At 35.1% G+C, this 21,950-nt stretch overlaps 1 protein-coding gene across 1 annotated transcript; it reads left to right on the forward strand.

The window, feature by feature from the left end:
- The first annotated feature begins 1,066 nt into the window (after nt 1–1,066).
- Nucleotides 1,067–21,257, forward strand: LOC136036948 (protein obstructor-E-like). The gene is made up of 5 exons (XM_065719337.1): nt 1,067–1,208; nt 3,906–4,115; nt 15,787–15,987; nt 19,232–19,436; nt 21,108–21,257. Exons 1-5 carry the CDS (start codon nt 1,169–1,171, stop codon nt 21,139–21,141), a joined length of 690 nt encoding a protein of 229 aa, XP_065575409.1. The 5' UTR covers nt 1,067–1,168; the 3' UTR covers nt 21,142–21,257.
- The last annotated feature ends 693 nt before the right edge of the window (nt 21,258–21,950 follow it).

The following is a 21,950-nucleotide window of genomic DNA, read 5'->3' on the forward strand; positions in this document are numbered from 1 at the left end:
GAAATCGGAATCTGGGATTGTGTATAATTTTCTTAGTTTTAAAGGTTTTCTTATACATGAAGACCTCAGTGTTTTGTTGAGGACGGCCCTTTGACGTAGAATCAAAATATTCAATTGTACTTTGAATTTCAGAGTTTGAATTTCAGAGGGGCTTTTCCTCCTCGACACCCCGCTCCTTGCGCCAAAGTTTGATTCTTTCTCGCAACTCTTCTTTTTAAAACAATAAAAAACTTTAGCGTAAGGAGCGGGGTGTCGAGGAGGAAAAGCCCCTTTCATATACGGAGTAATTTCTGTTCGTTTTAAGTTTTAATGTCGCTCCTTACTTTCATTTCAAAAAACTTGTTTTTCTTATTTAATAACTATATGGACAGAACACCTGATAAAGGAGCAACTTTCTTGTGAATGTACTGGCCTTCAGGAGTCAAAATGTTGCTAATATATGAATTTTACTGATGAAAAGCATCGTTAAATTTAAAAATTAATTATGATTATTTACTTTTTTGACGAGAAGATGATTTTGTCCTAGAATCCTCATAATTATGAAACATCTAAAGAAAAATCTCAGAAAATGGGTGCAAAACAACAAAATATCGAAGATGGGTATAGAGGACTAATTTTTTTAAAGTTTGGTACTTAAAGAATGTGTCAATGAAAGACTGATAAAAATTATGTATGGCTCTTTCATCCATCTGATGAAACCAAATATGCTCCACCTCTTAAAATTTTTAAAAAAGCCAAGTGTCAAATTTAAACTTGTGAACCCGCAAATACACTTGCAAATGCGCACCCCTCTTAGGGGACAAAGAGAATTCAGTACAGTAGGGTAAGCACATTTTTTTACATGTGGAAATTTTGGTACTTTTAAGCTGCATGCGTTTGCTTTTTAGTGCTTTATATCCCCCCAGGAGTATTATGAAGGTGCCTCTGAGGGCAAAACTAAAATAGAAAGCTATTTTCAGTTCAATGATTTGAAAAATGGACAGATTTTGTGTTAAATGATCGATCAAATCTCGTTAAAAACCACAGGTAAAAGTATGATTTATTTGAACTAAATCTGTGCTGTGACGTACATAGTAACTGTTTACTTCTGCGCGGGTGGGGCTGGTATTACAAACCATTTTAGTACATTAAGTAACTATCACTTATCAGTCATCATTGGGCAGTCGAAATGAAAAGGTTGTTAGTGATCGCTCTCTTCGGAGTTCAAGGTAGTTAATTTTTGCTAATTTAAGAGACCTTGCAATGTCTATATGCTATAAATAGCCAGAGTTACATTTAAGAGTTGCTGATAAAAACAATGTTTTAGCTCACCTGAAACATACTCCCCTGTTAAAAAAATGTTGTCCAGGTAAAATCGTGAATCTTACCCTGGAGGGAGAGAGTTCAGATAATCTTTCAACGAAATTCCAGATGGTCGGTTTTTTACTACCACTAGGTGGATCTAGGTTTAGCTGGATACCCGGACAGACCCTGGGCTTAGCAAAAGTGTGAGGCACTTTCTTTGGTAAATTTCTAGAGAAGGGGCTTTTGTTAATCTTGGAAAGTAGCTGAGCCATGCAAATTAAACTATCTGGAATAGATTAAGAGTCTGAATAATTAAACGGGAAGGAATTTTGGGTACCTACCATGCCCCTTTTCCTCCGAAGGGGAATAATCTCTTGTGCCCTAAAAAGGCATAAAATAAACATTTGGTTATGAAACCTTGAGAAGCTGATGTACTGCTCAAATGAGGCGCAAGGAAAGTGTTTTGAGCCTCAGGCGCTTCCTCAATCCTGACATAAGGTATTAAAGATCTGTTAATCTTTTTTTTAAGTGGGGAAAAAGACTTGACACGGCTTAAAATCCAGCGAAAATAATAGGAACTGTGTTTTCAATAGCTAAAGAAAATGAAAAAGAGACTTAAAGCTCAGAATTAGGGTAAAACGTTTTACCTTATCAATACAATCTTTTAATCCCTAGAATTAAGGAAAGGTTAAAAATAGAGGCTTGACGAATTCTTCCCTGTACAAAATCTTTAATTCATTCCTGAAATTTTTATTTACCTTACTCAACTATGAGCCGTCCTATAACTAACATATTTTGCTTACAGTAACTTATTACATTGCTATTTTTATTATAATTCTTATAATATATTTTTTACAATAAATTATTACAAAATCTTCCCTTGGGTAAAAATTTTGCACTCTTTTTAAATGAATGTGAAGCAAATCACGTGTACCAATTGCCACAATATATTATAATTTTTTTCTAGTTAAATTTTGTTAAAGTTAAATTTTGATCAAAATGAAGAATCGCTGGTACGAAGCTGTTAAATAAGTGGCCGAAAAATAAGCCGAATGCTATAGTACCATTCAGAAGACAGAATTATAGTTTGAGTAGGTTTCACTAAGATTTGAATCAACATTTAGAGTATTCTGCTTTTATTGGAATTAACTCTCCCTCTGTGCATTCCTTTGAACATTCCTCTCAAAAGTTAATGTGTGTTACCCCTTTTGTTTTTTATACATCCTTTTGTCCTTCCTGTCCATGAACTGCTTTTTCAATGATACCTCAATTTGGTTGTTGTAAACTTTTGGGAATGGATCACTGATCACGCTCCACGAAGTTTGTTCAAAATAGCTATTATTCACCTCTTCAACGGGCACGGACCATATATGACATGGACCAACCATTGAATTAGCCCATAACGTATGACTTTAGGAAATTAAATTACAGCCCAAATAAGACCTAAGGAAAGGGCTTGAAGGGATAACTCAAATAACAGTTGAGTTAATACTTTTTTTTTGCATTCTGACCAATGGTCTGCGTTGCACAGGTACCTGATTTTCCTATTCCTGATTTTCCAGGTACTCCTGATTTCCTCCCTTCGCCTGGGAGTGCAATGCGTGGTTGGGGTATAATCATTCGACGCTTCCTGTGATTTCCTCCCAGATTTCTTCAGGTACTTCTTCAGAGCTGGGTCGACTCTGAATGAGTGTACAGGATCACACCATTGACCCCCGTTCCAAACCAAATTACCAGTGACACCAGCACTTGAACCACATATCACATTCTTTTGACTAACTCTTTAGGATTATAGCTGATTCTCAATCAACTCTTGATTCTGATTGTTTCATTAAAAAAATTATGGTTGAAAACTGAACTATGTTCAACTTTGAAATTTACGAAAGGTTTATATTTTGAACACTTTGAATACAGTTGTGCGTCAGGTCAATTTTATCGACAATAGTGACTATAAGGTGGCCCATTAAAATGTGGCCATTAAAATGTGGCCCATTAAATGTGTTGGGCATTAAAATGCCCATTGCAGCAAAGTCCTAAGTATCTACAATTTTGCTTGAGGGGAGTGTTTTTTTTTGGGGGGGGGGGAGGTTTCATAAATAATTTTTTTTATAAACCTATCAAAAGTTTGTTTATGTATTTGTGATACCTTTTTACAAGTTATACAATTTTTACGGGGGAGGGGGTTCAAACCAGGCAACATTTCCTGGTTACGACTTTTTGCGTATTAATAGTTTAAACATTTGAGATGTACTGGACTAAAGCACTTCAAATAGTGTCGATTAGCATTAGGTTCAAAACACATTTAATCAAAACCATCTCTTTGTATTTAGTTTAAGAGGATGGATACTTATCGTTTTTTCTGAGTGTTTTAAGAACGTAGACTAAGGAACAATAGTCTGAATTCTTCACAGTTGATTCATCTATTCTTCTGGCAAGGGTTCTAAGAATGTATCAAAGGTGAAAATTCGTTTTGCCAAGCCATCGAGCACCAGTATTAAGGGATTGATTGGAAGGAACTAACGTCTAGAATATCCTAGCTAAAGACCCGACTTAAAATTCGCCATGGTCGTTTTTAGCTAATAATGTTTGTACAGTTCTTAATTATTTTTATTGTATTTCAGCTTGTCTAAGTCAAGAAGCGTCTGACGCATGTCCCGCTGCAAACGGTTTCTTTGCTGACGCAGTTCAGTGCGACCGGTACTATGAATGCAGAGAAAACGAAATAGAGGACAAACTGTGCCCAGATGGTCTTGTATTCTCAGATAAGAACTCGAAGCTGGAACGATGCGACTTTCCTTTCAATGTTGACTGCGGCGACAGACCCGAATTGCGTAAGTGCTATGTTATAAGGTTTCATGAATTTTATGGTCTTCAGCAAAACGATGATATTTTCGGAAGATTCGAAATGTCCGAAGTAAACAAAGGAAACAAATTATTAGTTTCCCATCTTATGTTTTCAAATCTAAAAATTTTTTAACTGTTGAAATTAATAAAAAAAAGAGTCTCTTTTACTGATAAAATTTCTGAAATTTCTCTATGGAGGACTAAATTAAGTGCAAATTTCTTAGCCAAAACATCCCAACTTGGCTCTTGTTTTTCATTTCTAGAAGCTTCAATGGAGGTTCGATGAATTTTTTGGCCTTTAGCTGAACGGCGATATTTTCGGAAGAGTCAAAATGTCAGAAGTACTCAAAGGAAACAAATAATTTTTTCTTATTTGTTGGTTGTTATTTTTTTAATGTAGACTATACAAATATAAAACAATAAAAAAAAGCTCAATTTAATTTAAAAAAATACAAATTTCTCTTAAACGTTCAACATTATTTCTGAAAAAGTTTTAAGCGCAAATTTTTTAGCCAAAACATGAGTTGGCTCGCAACTTTTCATTTCCAGAAGCTTCGATGGAGATTTGGTGAATTTTTATGATCTTAAGCATAAAGACAATATTTTTGGAGTAGCCAAAATGCCAACGACAACCAAAATATTTTTTCTAAAGTAAATCTTGCAAAATTTTAGATGTTCCACAAACCTAAACCTAAATCCAAACCTAAGAATACTGTATTTATTGAATTTGTTCTGAAAAACATAAATACGCCTGTTTCACTAATATTTTAGATATTATTTCCGAAGAAATTTTTAAGAAAAAGAAAATAAAGCGTAAGTTTTTAGCCAAAGCCTTGCAAGTTTTTCTAAATTTTTCATGGCTATAATTTTCGTCTGAGAAACTCCTAATCCACTTTTGCTTTCATACATTCTGTGAGTAGTTTTTGCGTAAATCATTAAACTCTAAATCTGTACTTTACTATTTCTCAAAACGATACTTATCACACAAATACTCTCTTATAAAATCAATGAAAAATAGGTCCTAAGGATAGGGAGTGTTTCATGATCTAGCTCTTATGTGGTATAATTTTGAAAAAACAAATCTTATTTGTGCATCATGAAAATTACAATGTGACTACCATAACACGATTCCTGTAATTCTATTATCTTACTGGACTTATAAACAAAACTTTGTTTATTTTTGATATATTTTACCTTAATCTTTGATAAAAATTAATAATGAATCAAGTGCCGCTAATAATGATTGGTGGCCCTTGAATTAGGGCCAAGTCTATATTCTTATGCTTAGAGACTTCGTGTCAATGAGTTTAACTTAGTCATCATTGGACATCTGCCAGGCTTTACTTTGCTCAGTCTACATTTTTAAAATTTAGGAGTCTCTTTATTGGTACGAGTGCCCCAGTTGGTTTTTGACTTATTGATGGCTTAATGTGGATACTAATATCTTGTTTTCTGTGAAATAGGCTTTTTAGTAGCATAAAAAGCATTGTTATTTTTATTCAGCTGATTCATGATTTTTAACAGCCTTTCACAAATCATTGGTTTCAGTGACCATATCAGTTATTATATTTGGCCATGAATTTGCGATTGAAAATTGATGTTGGAGTTTTGACAAGGTTATACAGTTACTTCACTTTCATTTTCACATTTCTCCATGTTTGAATGCCAGTGATGATATCTAACCCGTAGAATTAACTGGTTTTTCGCCTTATTAAATTTAGTTTCAGAAAACAGTAGATATCGCTAACATTCTAAAGCCTTGTTTGAATCTTAGCCTGGAACCTTGGACTTTTTTGATTTGGCATCTCTGTCGACGCAAAAAGAAATTTTTCTGTTTGGTTTGATACTCTTTTGACACAGTGGGTGTACATTTTGTAAATGTTGACATAATCTTGATATTATTTCGTTCTTTTGGTGACAGAAGGAAATGCAGTTGCTTTCATTTTGAAACAGGAATTATAAGTTGGAGCGGCAAAGTCAAAATGTATTGTGAATTGATAACATATATATTTTTTTTTAATGATATTTTCCTCTTCAAGAATGGTAAAGAGCGTTGCTACCATTGCTACTAATAACACACTACAGCACCAAGCCGCATAATGCCAGTAGAGCTCCTCCTCCATTCAAGTCTATTTAATACCTCCCTTTTTAACCCATCCAAATAATTCCCCATTTCCCTTAAATCTTCCCTTATGATACAGAATAATTTTTTTCCTAGCTTGGTGATTTATATCGGTAATGGTTTACATTTTTGTTTATTATGTTAAATAAAAGGGTACTTCTATGATATACCCCTGCATCTCAAGTTGTTCATGCATTGACGCACTGTAAACCGGTTTCTTTCGCTAGTTTCTTTCAACTTAACGTAAGAAAAGACCAAGAATAGATGGGAAATATATAATTTGGGTTAAATATTTGTGCATTAGGGGGGGGGGGTGTAGGTAAAGTATTTGGACAGTGTGAAGTCAGAAAACAATTCTTACTACATAACATAATAATAATAATAATAATTTATTTGAACCCTCTATACATACAAAAATGCACTTAGAGGACAATGGAAAAGAAATATACATAATAAAAACACTCATCATTACAGACAAAAAATACACTAACAATGACACACAAACGATTAATACAACCCAACGGAAAATCTACGACTGACTCAGATCGCTGTCAGAATCTGCCTTCTAAAACATCCATCTCATCACGTATCTCAAAAACTCTGTAACGTTTTGAGATATAATTGTTACGGGACCAAACAGAAACACGAGAAAATACTTACAGAATTTGAAAGAGACACACTGAATTTGTTGACGTTCTGACGAGGTAAAAAACTTCCATAATGGCACCAGAAAAAATACACAGGGAGCAAAAAGCGAGTTATAAAGCCAACCAAGCATTTTTTTTTTGTCAACTTGACCTTTAACTCTAGGGAAACGTCAATAGGACTTTCTCAACTTCTCTCTAAACACATTTATTGTTAGTGACCCTGTTGCTCGAATCAAGGTCCCGAATGCAACTCCAAGGTACGAGAGACATACCTTGAATCAGGGCCAATCTGAATTTTTGAATCAAGAGGGTAATGACAAACAAAAATGAGAAATTCAGCAGAAGCGACTGACAGCCCGGTGTCAGACAACCCAGCATAAAGGCTGTTTATAGCAGCCTGCAGTGACTGCAAATTATCAGACAGCAGAAGAATGTCATCTGCATACAAAAGGTGACTTTAGTCAATAGATGGCTCGATAAAGAAATGTGATATTCTACGGGTTGCACAGTGGATGAAATTGTTAAATATTGCTGGACTTCACACCGATCCCTGTTTTGATCCACAACGCACAGAAATTTGCCTGCTGTAAATATTTTCGACACGGACACGTATAGAAGGGTTTTGATAGCATTGCCATAGGGAGGCACAAATGAATGGGTTTACCCGACTCCTCAAAATTGCTGAAATAGCATGGGAGTGTAGGATCAAATCAAATACTTTAGAAATATCTATTGCACAAACAAATAAATGTTTCTTCACTCTTTCATACCTCTCCAAAGTAGACTCGAAAACTGCTTTTGCATTCCCAACACCAACACCCACACGAAAGCAAAATTGATGGTCTCCATGATCATACCTATTGGAGATTTTTAAAAGAAGACTTTTTTCAAATAATTTTGCAATAACTGAATAAACTATAATTGGACGATAAGAGTCACAAGATCGAGGGTCCTTATTCTTTTTTGGGACACACGTTACAATGCCCTTGCAGAGTAGAGTCGGTACGAGCTGCTGCTTAATACAAGCTTGGAAAAACTAGTTTTGTGGTACCATAAGTCAAATGTCCAGATTGAAATCCGTCAGAACCAGGAGCTTTGCCGTTTTTAAGGAGACAAATTAGCGTAAGAACTGACGATGGTGTGATAGAAATAAGATTTCGGCTATGATATAGTTGAGAAAAATGGTGAAAGAGAATTTGCCGATAAGTGGTGTCCAGTGGTCGTGGGCTATCAGAGAATAACGAGAAGTGTTTTTCCCAGGAAGTCACATCAGTAGGGTTAGAACGTGAACAAACGATGAAGTGAACTTTTTACTTTGCTCCATAGTGTGGATGATCTTGGATATCATGAGACAGAATAAATACTTGCCTTCTCTTGAAGAGCAGTAAAGCTTTCCGGTACTCTTTTTAAGTCGCTTTAAGTATCCTAAAAATTAAAATAGATCTGGAAATATCACAATCCACCCAGGTCTTAAACCAAAATTTGTGCCAGTTCTTTGAAAGTTGTAGTTCTGGGTCATCGCTCCAGCCCTTTTTTTTACGTGTACCAACCCTAATTCTCCCAGATGGTACTGCTGCTGAGGCGGTCACTTTAGTCGAATGGGTAATTTCAGTAGGATAGCAATCTAAAACAAGGCTACGACCCCTCAGAGTTGTAGAAAGAATGTGAAAAGGAATTTTGATTTTAGACAGTGTAGAATCCAAAACACTTCGATACAATGGTATATCAATATTATTCCCACATATCTTCCAAAATCACTGAAGCTGTTGACTGATTTGTGGAATAAACAAATTCATACAGAACTTTAAATGTGAATGGTCACTTGTTAATATATCATCAGAAACGTCAACAATGACACTCTGAGTTTCCAGAATATTTGAGAGAACAAAATCAAGATCGGAAGTAGAACCAGAATGGTGAACGTAAGAGAAAGCTTTGGACTTTGAAAGCAAAAATGTGTCGCTTGGCCTTGAAGAAAGGAGCGACTGTGTAAAAGGTGAAGCAGCATCTTTGAAGTCTGAGTTGAAGTCACCACATATGACAAGCGATTTATTTGATGACTTAACTTTATGCAGTAATCAAACAGTTCGTGGTAACGAACTGTAGTAAGGAGCGACCCGGCTCAATAGTAACCAAAACTCTAAAAAATTGAATTTTGATATCAATAGCTGCACCAAAAGAATCGCATTTTAATGCTGATTTTAAATATATAAGTTTCATCAAGTTTAATTTTACCCTTCAAAAGTTATGAGCCTGAGAAAATTTGCCTTATTTAAGAAAATAAGGGGAAATACCCCCTAAAAGTCATATAATCTTAACGAAAATCACACCATCAGATTCAGCGTATCATAGAACCCTACTGTAGAAGTTTCAAGCTCCTATCTACAAAAATGTGGAATTTTGTATTTTTTGCCAGAAGACAAATCACGGGTGCGTGTTTATTTGTTTGTTTTTTTTTTGTTTTTTCCCCAGGGGTCATCGTATCGACCAAGTAGTCCTAGAATGTCGCAAGAGGGCTCATTCTAACGGAAATGAAAAGTTCTAGTGCCCTTTTTAAGTGACCAAAAAAATTGGAGGGCATCTAGGCCCCCTCCTACGCTCATTTTTTTCCCAATGTCAACGGATCAAAATTTTGAGATAGCCATTTTGTTCAACATAGTCGAAAACCATAATAACTATGTATTTGGGGATGATTTACTCCCCCACAATCCCTGGGGGAGGGGCTGCAAGTTACAAACTTTGACCAGTGTTTACATATAGTAATGGTTATTGGGAAGTGTACAGACGTTTTCAGGGGGATTTTATTTTGTTTGGGGGGTGGGGCTGAGGGGAGGGGGCTATGTTGGAGGATCTTTCCTTGGAGGAATCTGTCATGGGGGAAGAAAAATTCAAGGAAAAGGGTGCATGATTTTCTAGCATTACAATTAGAAAACAATGAAAAATAAACATGAAAACGTTTTTTCAAATGAAAGGAAGGAGTAGCATTGAAACTTAAAACGAACAGAGATTATAACGCATATGAGGGGTTCTAAAAATACTTTAGCATAAAGAGCGAGGTATTTAGGAGGAGATAAATACCTCGCTCTTTATGCTAAAGTATTTTTAGTAATTTCAACTATTTATTCTACGGCCTTTCTGATTCAGGGGTCATTCTTAAAGAATTAGGACACAACTTAAGATTTAGTGTAAAGAGCGAGGTATTAACGAGGATACAAACCCCTTTGTATACATAATAAAAATATAAGATTATGAAAGTTTGTTACGTAAGTTGCTAATTTATAAGTTACGTATAATTTTTACTAATAAAAACGTTCGTTAAAAATTAAAAGTTCTAGTAGCCTTTTTAAGCAACCGAAAAATTGGAGGGCAACTAGGCCTCCTTCTCCACCCCTTATTTCTCAAAATCGTCTGATCAAAACTAAGAGAAAGCCATTTAGCCAAAAAAAGAATTAATATACAAATTTCATTTTAATAATTTATGTGCGGAGAGCCAAAACCAAACATGCATTAATTCAAAAACGTTCAGAAATTAAATAGAAAAAACTAATTTTTTTAGCTGAAAGTAAGGAGCGACATTAAAACTTAAAACGAATAGAAATTACTCCGTATATAAAATGGTTTGTCCCCTCCGCAATCCCTCGCTCTTTACGCTAAAGTTTGATTCTTTGTCACAATTCTACTTTTTAAAACAATTAAAAACTTGACTCTTTGCCACAATTCTGCTTTTTAAAACAATTAAAAGCTTTAGCGTAAAGAGCGAGGCATTGCGGAGGGGACAAACCATTTTATATACGGAGTAATTTCTGTTCGTTTTAAGTTTTAATGTCGCTCCTTACTTTCAGCTAAAAAAAATAGTTTTTTTTTATTTAATTTTAACAGGGAGGCACAAGCTGACGCATATTGTTGGCTAGATGTAGAATTTCGATAATTAGTTGGAATACAAACACATACAAGAACAATACCACCTAAATCAACTGCGAGGTATAGATCTCCAGATTCAAGACAACTACATCTAAACTTCTTATTTATAGCAACTAATAAGCCACCAGATGGACGAAGAGTAATAGTTTTAGCAGGTCTAATAAAAAATAAATGGTCAGACGAAACTTGTAGCATTGGAGTTATCCAAATTAAGCAAGTGTTTGGCTAAACAGACAATATCATACTTAAATAAGAGGTTCTCAAGAGTTACTAATTTCTCCCAGGAGCCATTAATATTCGGAAAAAACACAGAAACTATTTTACTAGGAATAGAGCTCATATTAAATGCACGGCTTATAGTTCCATTTCGAGCATCATGTCCAGGAACAGGTAGGCGTTTCTTGACCTCTGAACACGGCAAACTGTTGCTTCGATGACTGTCACCATAGTTGGCATAGGTAAAGGACTGTAATTAACAGCTCCTGTCACGGTTACTATGATTACTAGATTTAGTTGGATTAGAACAATCTCTAGCAAAATGACCAAAGCCTTGACAATTGTATATTGCATCGTTTTCTCGATCGGTAACGTAACTTGAAATAAACCATATTCAATCTTGATTCCGTGTCTTAAAGCAAGATCTAATTCATCTTTTGATATGAATTTTAACTGGACTACGGGCCTATTACCGAATCTGGTTTCACTGTTCACACTGCTAACAAGAATAGGTATTTGTGAAACGTCATAGGTCTTGGTCCATCCTGTTAATGCCGGCAAACTCGTGCCTCACTATCTTCGCTCGAACATTTATTGCAGCAACAGTAGAAGCCGCTGATTTTTCGTCAGACACATGTATTACTTTCTTGTGTTTTTTAACCAAAATATGCTGGACCTTATCGGCACAACCGAGTTTTTCCACAAACTCACGTTGATTAATAGGTTTTCGAATGTTCAAGTTGCTCAAAACATTGCTCAACACAACAGGAACAGAAGGTTGCAATTCAGCTGGCACTGAGGGCCAGACTATAGGGCCTGGTGGTTGTATCAAGGTTTCCTGCTTATCAACGAGAAAATTTAACATCCTCACGCACTCGTTTAAACGAGATGCTACATTAGTGCTTGGTTCATTAGGGATAGCTGGTACGCCACAAGGATCAACTATAACAAAGAGGGGTGGGAACTCCTTGCGTGCTAAAAAGCCACCCAACAAATCATGGAAATCTGCCAAAAATGTTGGGCTTGGATGTGAACCCCTACGCCTTTCAAGAACATCAAATTTCAAGGCACTTTTGCACACATCCTGTGCCTGCTTTATTGCATTTTTTGCGAAAAAATTTGATGCAATCTTGATAACTTTATCTTTTGTAATGGCCCGCTGCAGAAAAATTCAAAACTGGACAAACATGTACAGAAACCAACATTTTTCTGGTGGTTTCCTTACGAGAGAAGTAAGGGAAGCATTGAAGACTGACTGCCTTGTCCCCGCAATTTAAGGGGTGAGCCCGGTGGGTACCACGGTTCTTGCTAACAGCTCTCCTACCCCCCTTCTGCTTACTTTTTTTCTCGCCATCTCTATCGCAGCATGATTGCCTATAAATATCGCATTTCTTAATTATATTCTTAATGCTTTATGTCTAAATGAAGTGTCTAATTTCTTGTTCAAAACTAGTCAGGCGGGTTTCATAAGAGACCTTCATTTATCGAGTGATTGTAAAATAAGTTCATAAAAAACTTGCCAAACAGCTTTTGTCAAAAATCCAGAAAAATGTAATTTTTTCGTTCAGAATGCACTGGTGTTTACGGAACGAATGCTATTTCAAAACTCAAATGCTATATGCAGAATAATCGTTTCTAACAAATAAGGCATGCACACCCGCTACAATTTATCCCCACCCCACCCCCTAATGTACAAATATATAGCCGAAATTTGTTTCTAAAGTACTATATTTTTATCATACTTAGGTATATTTTATGAGGATTAATTTGACCTCACTAATTGAGATGCAGGGGATATTTCAGACAAGCTTATACCAATAAAATTTAAATTATATGGATATTTTAGATTTTTTATCATTCAAGCGCTTTTTGTATCATCTTAGCGCAACATTATATCATTGAAGCACATAATATATCATTTAAGCACATTTAAATTATATCAATTATATCATACCAATAAAAAATTTTAAAAAAAAGTATGAAAAGGTAATAAAAGCTGACAGTCAGTTAGTTCAGTACCAAATAGCATTAGGTATTCAATTTCAAATTCCTGCCTAAAAAAATGTTTTTGATATGCTTCGATATGCTCGTTGATATGCTTTGAAATATTCTCCATCGACATAAAAAGGCACAATTCAAACGCTAAGCAAAATGTCAATATGATGGTGATCGTGTGTGGACTTTGAAATGCTAAATCCAAGTAATTTCTGCTAAATTCCATTGGAATATTTGATTTTCCAGCTTAGATTACTGTCTTCTTTTGTAAAAAACCGACTAAATCAATATTTTATGGAATAAGCTAGAAACTTCTCCACTTGAACCTTTGTCCAGCATAGTTGGTATACTTGTTTTATAAATTTGGAATAAGGCCCTAGCATAATGGGCATACCAAACAGTTCATATGCTGTAAGTTCATCTTGGAAGTTAACTATGGGATATTTGTGGAAGGACTGACCATAATAAGTGGAGTGAATCGACGTGCTTACCAAAGGGAAAGCTTTTATTTCTTTTAGTATTTTAGTTTTTTTTAGTTTATCTTTCCTTCAAGTTAAATTTCCTCAAATTTTAAGTTGTAGCTTAACTTGTTGACGCAATTACTTGTGAAGGTTGTGGAAAAGCACAGGGTGGCTGGCCTCCAGCCCCCTTGTACTTCCTGGCTGAAGGGCCTCGAAACGGAGATCAACACCACCGATTTGGACCTACTGACTGTTTCGGCACCGCCAATCTAGTGCCGTCGTACTTTTTACTTACTTTACTTACAATCAGTTGCGTTGGTTCACATTTAGGACAAATCTCTAAATAATTCAAGAACAAATAAGAATTGACAGAGATACATTTGTTTTTTTTTTTGTTTTCTTTAAATGATGGCTTCCCGTTCAAAAATGGTAAAAAAAAACATTACTACTATAACTACTAACAACTCACTGCAGCACCAAGCCGCCTGAGGCCTACAGAGCTGCCTCAGCTCCTTGGTCATCGTAATCCGTCCAAAGCTTCCCCCTTTAAACCCTCCCAGGAAGTTCAAATTTGCTTTAAGTCATTTCTTATGACCTCTTACCCCCCCCCCCTTCGGGGACGATTAGCTGTTCCTTTGGCCCTCGATGGATGGCCGAAAAATAAAATTTTCCGCAATCTGTCATCCTTCTTCTGCAAAGCAGTTCCTGAGCCATCTAAAGCTTTTTTTTCAATATAGCTTTAGAAAGCGGGATCTAACCACATTTTAGCACAGTTCACTGTTTGAAATGAGGTCAGTCACTCCAGTGGCGGTTCCAGGTCCGGGCAAGGGGTCAGCTGCCCTCCTCCTATTATTCTGACATCTGACAGTAAGCTCCTATTATTTCATATCTTTACATTCCTATGGTTTACCTTGCCCCCTCTTAAATTATGAGGCCTAAATGCGTTTCTGAGTAAAACGGGTACCCAAAACAGTCAGTTGACAGCTCCTAGTCAAAGCATGTAACAAGTCCTCCCCCATCTTCAATAGTGCCCAAGTTTCAAAACCATACTTGACCACCGTCATTACTATAGCCTAATTTTGGCTCGTATACTTATCTTCCTTTTCTTCCAAACTTTTTGTAACTGTGAAAAGGCATCCTGGGCCTGGACTATTCCATTTTTAAAGAAAAGTTTCTAAGACTCCAAGGGTAAATGATTAAAAGACAAATCTTTCGGTTATTTGTTAGGCATTCTGGAATTAATGGAATGAACAATCTTGTCATACACTTAAATCAATTTGAGCAATAGAAATGATTTTGTTGATTCCCCTAATAATTAATAAAATACCAATTTCACGTTTTCATGGTTGCTTAGATCTCATTAACCGAAAATAACACATATTCAAGCTTAAAAAGATGCACCATATGCAAGGTCGTATCCAGGGGGCTTACTCGTCAAAACGTTACAAAAATGGATAATAGCAAATTTTTCATGTTTTTTTTAGATTTTTTAATCCCCCCTTCCGAAAAAATCCTTTTGTAAAGCACCCTCCCTTCCACCGAAAAAAACCTGGATACGGCCCTGACCATAGGAGTAATGGATTTTTTTAACATGCATAAACCTGCTCTGTATAGAACTGATTCGTTTATAGGATACCTATTTATTTTACCCATTTACTCATTTATTTTAAGACGCCCTTAAGCTACCTATTTCTACGCAGATAATAATATAATTCTGACATATTCCCTGACTTGATAGCCTAGATTATGTGAATAGTCAAAAATCAATTGATTTAAGAAATAAATTGATACTGGAAAATATGTAATAAGGCAGGTAAATACGAACTTTTAAGCATCTAGGAAGAAATTCTAAATATGGTTGAACCTCTCCATAATGAAAATAATTAATTTAAACTGCATCAACGGACAACAAAAAACTGATCAGGATTGGTAGTGCATATACAAAGGAGCATAACCCTACTGTCTATTTTGCAAAATTGTAAATAACGTTTATTTGCAATGACTCGAATCGGTTTATATATAGATAAATGCTTAGAAAGAACAAAAAGTGTATGTGCTTAAGTTATTTTGTACAGATTAGGTGTTGTTTTTTTTCTACACTATGTTTTTGTGTGCTTTGTGATTTGTTTTGTTGGTTATTTTTTGAATTTGTATTTTCAACACATTTTTTTTTCATATGGCCTCAGGACTTTTGAAGTCCTATCTATTGATATGCTGCTTCAATTTCCTAATATGCTGGTATGTAAATACGTTTCATATATATACCTATCAAAAATTCATTTACTTTTTTTTAAAGAGGATCCCCAACCATCAACAAACTGTCCAAGAAAAAATGGATATTTCCCGCACAGAGATCCTTCAGTCTGTGACCAGTTTTTCTTCTGTAGTGATGGACAGTTCAACCTAATTACCTGCTCACCAGGTCTTGTTTTTGATGCTAAAACTGGCACTTGTGCTTGGCCTGGAGAAGCCAACCGAGTAGGATGCTCAGGAAAAGGTATGTCCATTTGGTTTTCTTAATCACTTTTGAAATTATTTTTGGGAACACCGAAGTGTAGCCACATCTAAGGTGAAGAAACAGGGGCAGGTAAAACTAAGCAGATGCACCACGAAAGTACCCAACCTTTTCAATTTTCCGTAATATATGGTAACTGTTGCACTTGCAGTTAAAAGCTCACATAGAGTCCTTCAAATGGGGAAACCGGGACAGGTTTAACCAAGCAGAAGATGCACCATGAAAGTACCCAACCTTTTCAATTTTCCGTAATATATGGTAACTGTTGCACTTGCAGTTAAAAACTCACATAGAGTCCTTCAAATGGGGAAACCGGGACAGTTTTAACCAAGCAGAAGATGCACCATGAAAGTACCCAACCTTTTCAATTTTCCGTAATATATGGTAACTGTTGCACTTGCAGTTAAAAACTCACATAGAGTCCTTCAAATGGGGAAACAGGGACAGGTAAAACCAAGCAGAAGATGCACCATGAAAGTACCCAACCTTTTCAATTTTCCGTAATATATGGTAACTGTTGCACTTGCAGTTAAGAACTCACATAGAGTCCTTCAAATGGGGAAACCGGGACAGGTTTAACCAAGCAGAAGATGCACCATGAAAGTACCCAACCTTTTCAATTTTCCGTAATATATGGTAACTGTTGCACTTGCAGTTAAAAACTCACATAGAGTCCTTCAAATGGGGAAACCGGGACAGGTTTAACCAAGCAGAAGATGCACCATGAAAGTACCCAACCTTTTCAATTTTCCGTAATATATGGTAACTGTTGCACTTGCAGTTAAAAACTCACATAGAGTCCTTCAAATGGGGAAACCGGGACAGGTAAAACCAAGCAGAAGATGCACCATGAAAGTACCCAACCTTTTCAATTTTTTGTCAAATATGATAACTGTTGCACTTGCAGGTAAAAACTCACATAGAGTCCTTCAAATGGGGAAACCGGGACAGGTTTAACCAAGCAGAAGATGCACCATGAAAGTACCCAACCTTTCCAATTTTCCGTAATATATGGTAACTGTTGCACTTGCAGTTAAAAACTCACATAGAGTCCTTCAAATGGGGAAACAGGGATAGGTAAAACCAAGCAGAAGATGCACCATGAAAGTACCCAACCTTTTCAATTTTTGTCAAATATGGTAACTGTTGCACTTGCAGTTAAAAACTCACATAGAGTCCTTCAAATGGGGAAACCGGGACAGGTTTAACCAAGCAGAAGATGCACCATGAAAGTACCCAACCTTTTCAATTTTTGTCAAATATGGTAACTGTTGCACTTGCAGTTAAAAACTCACATAGAGTCCTTCAAATGGGGAAACCGGGACAGGTTTAACCAAGCAGAAGATGCACCATGAAAGTACCCAACCTTTTCAATTTTTTGTCAAATATGATAACTGTTGCACTTGCAGGTAAAAACTCACATAGAGTCCTTCGAATGGACTCTACTTATTCCCTAAATCTATAAGGAAATGATAATGGGGACAGGGAGAGGCTGCCGAAACAACAGCGGATTGAAAAAAAAAAGCAATTTTAAAAACCAACAAAAAGAGATCACGTTTTTATCCAGACTGGATCTACCAAAGTCATGCTTTCAGGCCACATCGAGTCCGAAACCGGGTTGGACAGAGTTTAATACAGAGCAAGGGACGATTTTAATGTTGAAAATAATGGCAGGTGCATTGTATATAAAAATATTAAGATATGTTAAGTTTTTTTTGGAAAATCGTAAGTTATGAAATAAATAAATAAAAAATCTGGATTCCTAATTGATAAAGGACAGTGTTTCTGCACTACATGCCTAGTGACATATTAGCCTGACCATTGACAGCGGCAGATTTAATTTTTTTTAAATTATACTAATTGATTGCCAAGAATACGTAAAATGGTAAAAAAAGAAAGAATAATCTTTAATAGCCCAAACTGTGTGAAATAGTTGAAAATTAATGAAGTAGTTTGACGCGAAAAAAGCATTCGCCAAGGTAATTGAAAAAAAAACTTTTATGTGCCTTTTAAGAAATTCCGATAAAGTTGAAATTATCTGTAATACATGTAAATATATTTTATTGTTTTTAGTGTTTCTTAGAAGTTTTCATTCATTATTTGCTTTTCTCTGATCTTTAATTATGATATCACGTAGGTTGTAGAAAGGTGAAAGTCTCCCTATTTGCCCTTCTACCCCATAAAAGGTCACAACTTATTTCAAAATATGCAGTTATTGAATACTAATAATGGATACTATTGGATACTAACTGAACAAAAAAATGACCGAAAAATTAGTTTTTCCTAGCTGAAATCCTTATTCCAGGTAAAAATTCTTTTCATTTACTTAATTGTTAAAAAATAAATACTCTATAAAAGTATAAAAAATATATCAATGGATATAAAATATATCCTCTAGTAAAAAAATAATTTATATATTTTTATTTGGTTTAATTTTATTCCTCTGTTTCATATCGATCCTTTTACTTGACTGCACCCTGAAACATTTCTTCGAATTCCTAGTTTCTTTTTTCATTCTCTCCAAACTCCAAGCCTTACTGAAGCATGTAGTTGTTGTGAGATCTAATTGTGAAGAGCAGATATTCAATACACTTGGAAACTGTTTTATGTGTCGTTGTGTCAAAGATATAAAAGTTTAAACTGCTTTTAAACTGTTTAAAACCCACTTCAAACCAGTCACATGAAATCGGAACACAAAATGTACCTTAAGCCATTAACTGAATGGCAATGCTCATTTTGACATTAAGTTAAATTTAATTTATTGTATGGTGTCTGACCCCTTTATTGTGGTTGCTTGTGGTGTGTTTGTGGACCCTTTTATTTCTCTATTCATTATAATTGAAGCGAACAGTAAAAGTCGTGTCAAAGAATACTAAAACACAAAAAATTATAAGATTAGCCTAATTTTGGCTTCTGGCCTTTTCGTAAATACATTCAATCCCGTTTCGATCTAAAGACAGGTTAAAAACGAGAAGAATTAATCGCATAAAAGTTTCTTTTAACATATGAATTTTTTTATGAAGTGATTAAACCTTTACAAGTATTTCACTACTAATGGTCTACGAACTAACAATACTGAAAAGAAAACTAGAATAAATGACGCTATTAAATTCCCCAATCAAAGGTAACAATCAAATATGAACATAAAACCAGTCTTCTAGTAGAATGCAAAAACCTATTCAAACGTTTCCTTAACAATTTTTAACGTATATACATATTATTTCAGATGTAAACAAATTCACCTGTCCAGAGCCGCTACCAAATGAAGGTGGGGTAGTCAACCCGAATCCTCTTTATGCTGACCCAGAAGATTGCCAACATTTCTATGTCTGTATAAACAACGTTGAGCCCAGACGCAATGGTTGTCCTTTAGGCTATGTCTTCAATGACGACACAAAACAGTGTGATGACCCTTCCAATGTCCCTGAATGGTAACTTAGCTATCTTTCTCTCTTTACATAGGCTAAATAATATTCATATTAAGAGTTTATACTGTAATATAAATCTAAGCCATATCTGTGACAGATTCACATTTAAAATCTAACCACTCAATCTCTGGACTCAAACGCGTTGCAATTTGTTTCGTTTTGTTTTCCTTTCTTTTATGTTTGTTGAGGAAGATTTTCTGTAAAAATACCGCTGGCCATGAGCAATTTGATAAATAAAAGGTTTATTGTCACCCAGATGCATCTTTATAAGAACCCGAAACAAAATTTGGCTATAATTTTTATTTTTCTTTGAATTAGGCCGAAACTAAAAGGTCTGCATTTATGTATATTTGTGTTTTTTCCTTTTTATTTCAAATTTTCTGCAGACTAATATAGCCACCCAACAAGAGTTAAGAAATAAGAAAAAAAACTACCAATTTTTATAGAATTTCAGGTTGGGTAAAAAGAAACTTAGGCCTTCAGTTGAAATCCAAATTTCGTGGAGATATAATTTAATATGTGCCTATTTTGGGTTTTTCTAGTTTTACGGACTAACACTTAACTGCCAGTAGATTCACTATTTCTACATAGTTTTAGCTCCTCTTGGCTAATATGCCTAATTAGTGTTTGACTATACCCAGTTCCTAATCCTATTGGCTTCTTTGCCCAAACTAAATTTCAAGACCTCACATGTAGTCAGTATCATATTTTCTTTTGCATGGTGGGAATTTTTTCTTCAAACTATAAATAAATTAGAAGAATCAGGCTTGATAAGACAATGAATGGCCAATTATTTTACACATATCCTCAGAAAAATGGTGGTAACAGTAAAAAAAGTCCGGAGCTAGAACTTTGCTGGTTGGGTTGCCAACACCTATACAGCAGACCTGTCTTCTGACTTATGTAGTTGTGTTTCATTTAAACAGACATCCATAAGCTGGACTTACCCCTACACTGTCACCTTAGCTGGATCTTCATCAAAGACGGGGTAACCGTTAGAAGAAACTAGAACCACAGCCTTATCACCTTCATCAGAAAAAACCTGTGCAGACAGGATTGCCAGCGGTTGTATAGCGGACAAGAGTCAATAATAGCAGCATCTGAAAACAGGGGCTTAGTTTCAGCATTTTTATAGGGGGGGGAAGAGGGATCCACATCCGGAGAGTCAAGGGGCATTGGCTACATGATAATTTTTCTCCAACTATTTAACTGCCCCCTTCCCCCTCCCAAACGATACCAGTGCCTGAAAGTGGTATTCGGGTTGTATCCTATTTCCAAATAGACGCTAAATCCATAAGTTGGATTCATGATAGTCATAAGCTGTAAGTCGATCAAACTCGAGTATCGGTTTCTAGTTTGTAAGCTAGCTGCTAGGTTTAACAGAATTACCTATTCAAACAATTTTTTTGCGTGTGTATATATATTGTAGCCCAAGAATATCTCCTTATAGACAATTATGGGAATTGTATATTTACTAACTTTAATTTATTATTATTTAATATTTAATTATTAAATTATTATTTAATTATTAACTTTATTATTTTATTATTATTATTTTATTATTTATTATTATTATATTATCTTATAATAATATTATTTTATATATTATTTTATTATTTTATTATTTTTATATTATTTTATTATTTAATTATTAACTTTCTCTTTAATTTTCAGCAAGGACTTCTACGGCGAAGTGGAGGAAAAGTGACAGATGTTACTAGAAGTTGACTGTTGAACTAATATATTGTAAATTATGTCTAAAAGCCTACTTAAGTATTATATTTTTTATAAATATCTTCATTAAAGATTTGTTACAAAAGTGAAGGCGGTTGTAATTGTTTGTTATCTTTTCTTGATGCTCATGCAAGTATATAGGTTACGGACGAACCGACTATTCCTCTAATTATTAATGAATAGTTCAGAAAATAATAGCATTAATTAATAATAAACACCAAACAGTCCGGGCTTTTGAAGCCTCTTTGTGTTTTTTCTTTGATTTTGAAAAAACTAGCAGAGTTTTTTCTGTGGTTTTTAAGAAGGCAAGACTGGCTACTTATTTTTACTCCTCTAACCTACTACATCAATTAAGATTCTTACAATCCTTCTTGTTAGATTAAATAAAAAAAAGTTTTTTTTAACTGCAAGTAAGGAGCGACGTTAAAGCTTAAAACGAGCAGAAATTGATCCGTATATGAAAGAGGTTATCCCCTCCTCGACGCCTCACTCTTTATAAAAAAGTTTGACTCTTTGTTACAACCCTACTTTTTAAACAATAAAAATCTTTAGCGGAAAGAACGAGGCGTTGAGGAGGGGACAACCTCTTTCATATACGGAATAATTTCTGCTTGTTTTAAGCTTTAATTTTGCTCTTTACTTGCAGTTATAAAAACTTGTTTTTTTATTTAATTTCTGAGCGTTTTTGAATTAATGCATGTTTTGATTTTGGCTCACCGTACATGAATAATTAAAACGAAATTTGCACATTATTTTTTTTTTGCTAAATAGCTTTCTCATAGT

This window comes from Artemia franciscana, chromosome 16 (assembly GCF_032884065.1).
Source record: "Artemia franciscana chromosome 16, ASM3288406v1, whole genome shotgun sequence".
Lineage (NCBI taxonomy): Eukaryota > Metazoa > Arthropoda > Branchiopoda > Anostraca > Artemiidae > Artemia > Artemia franciscana.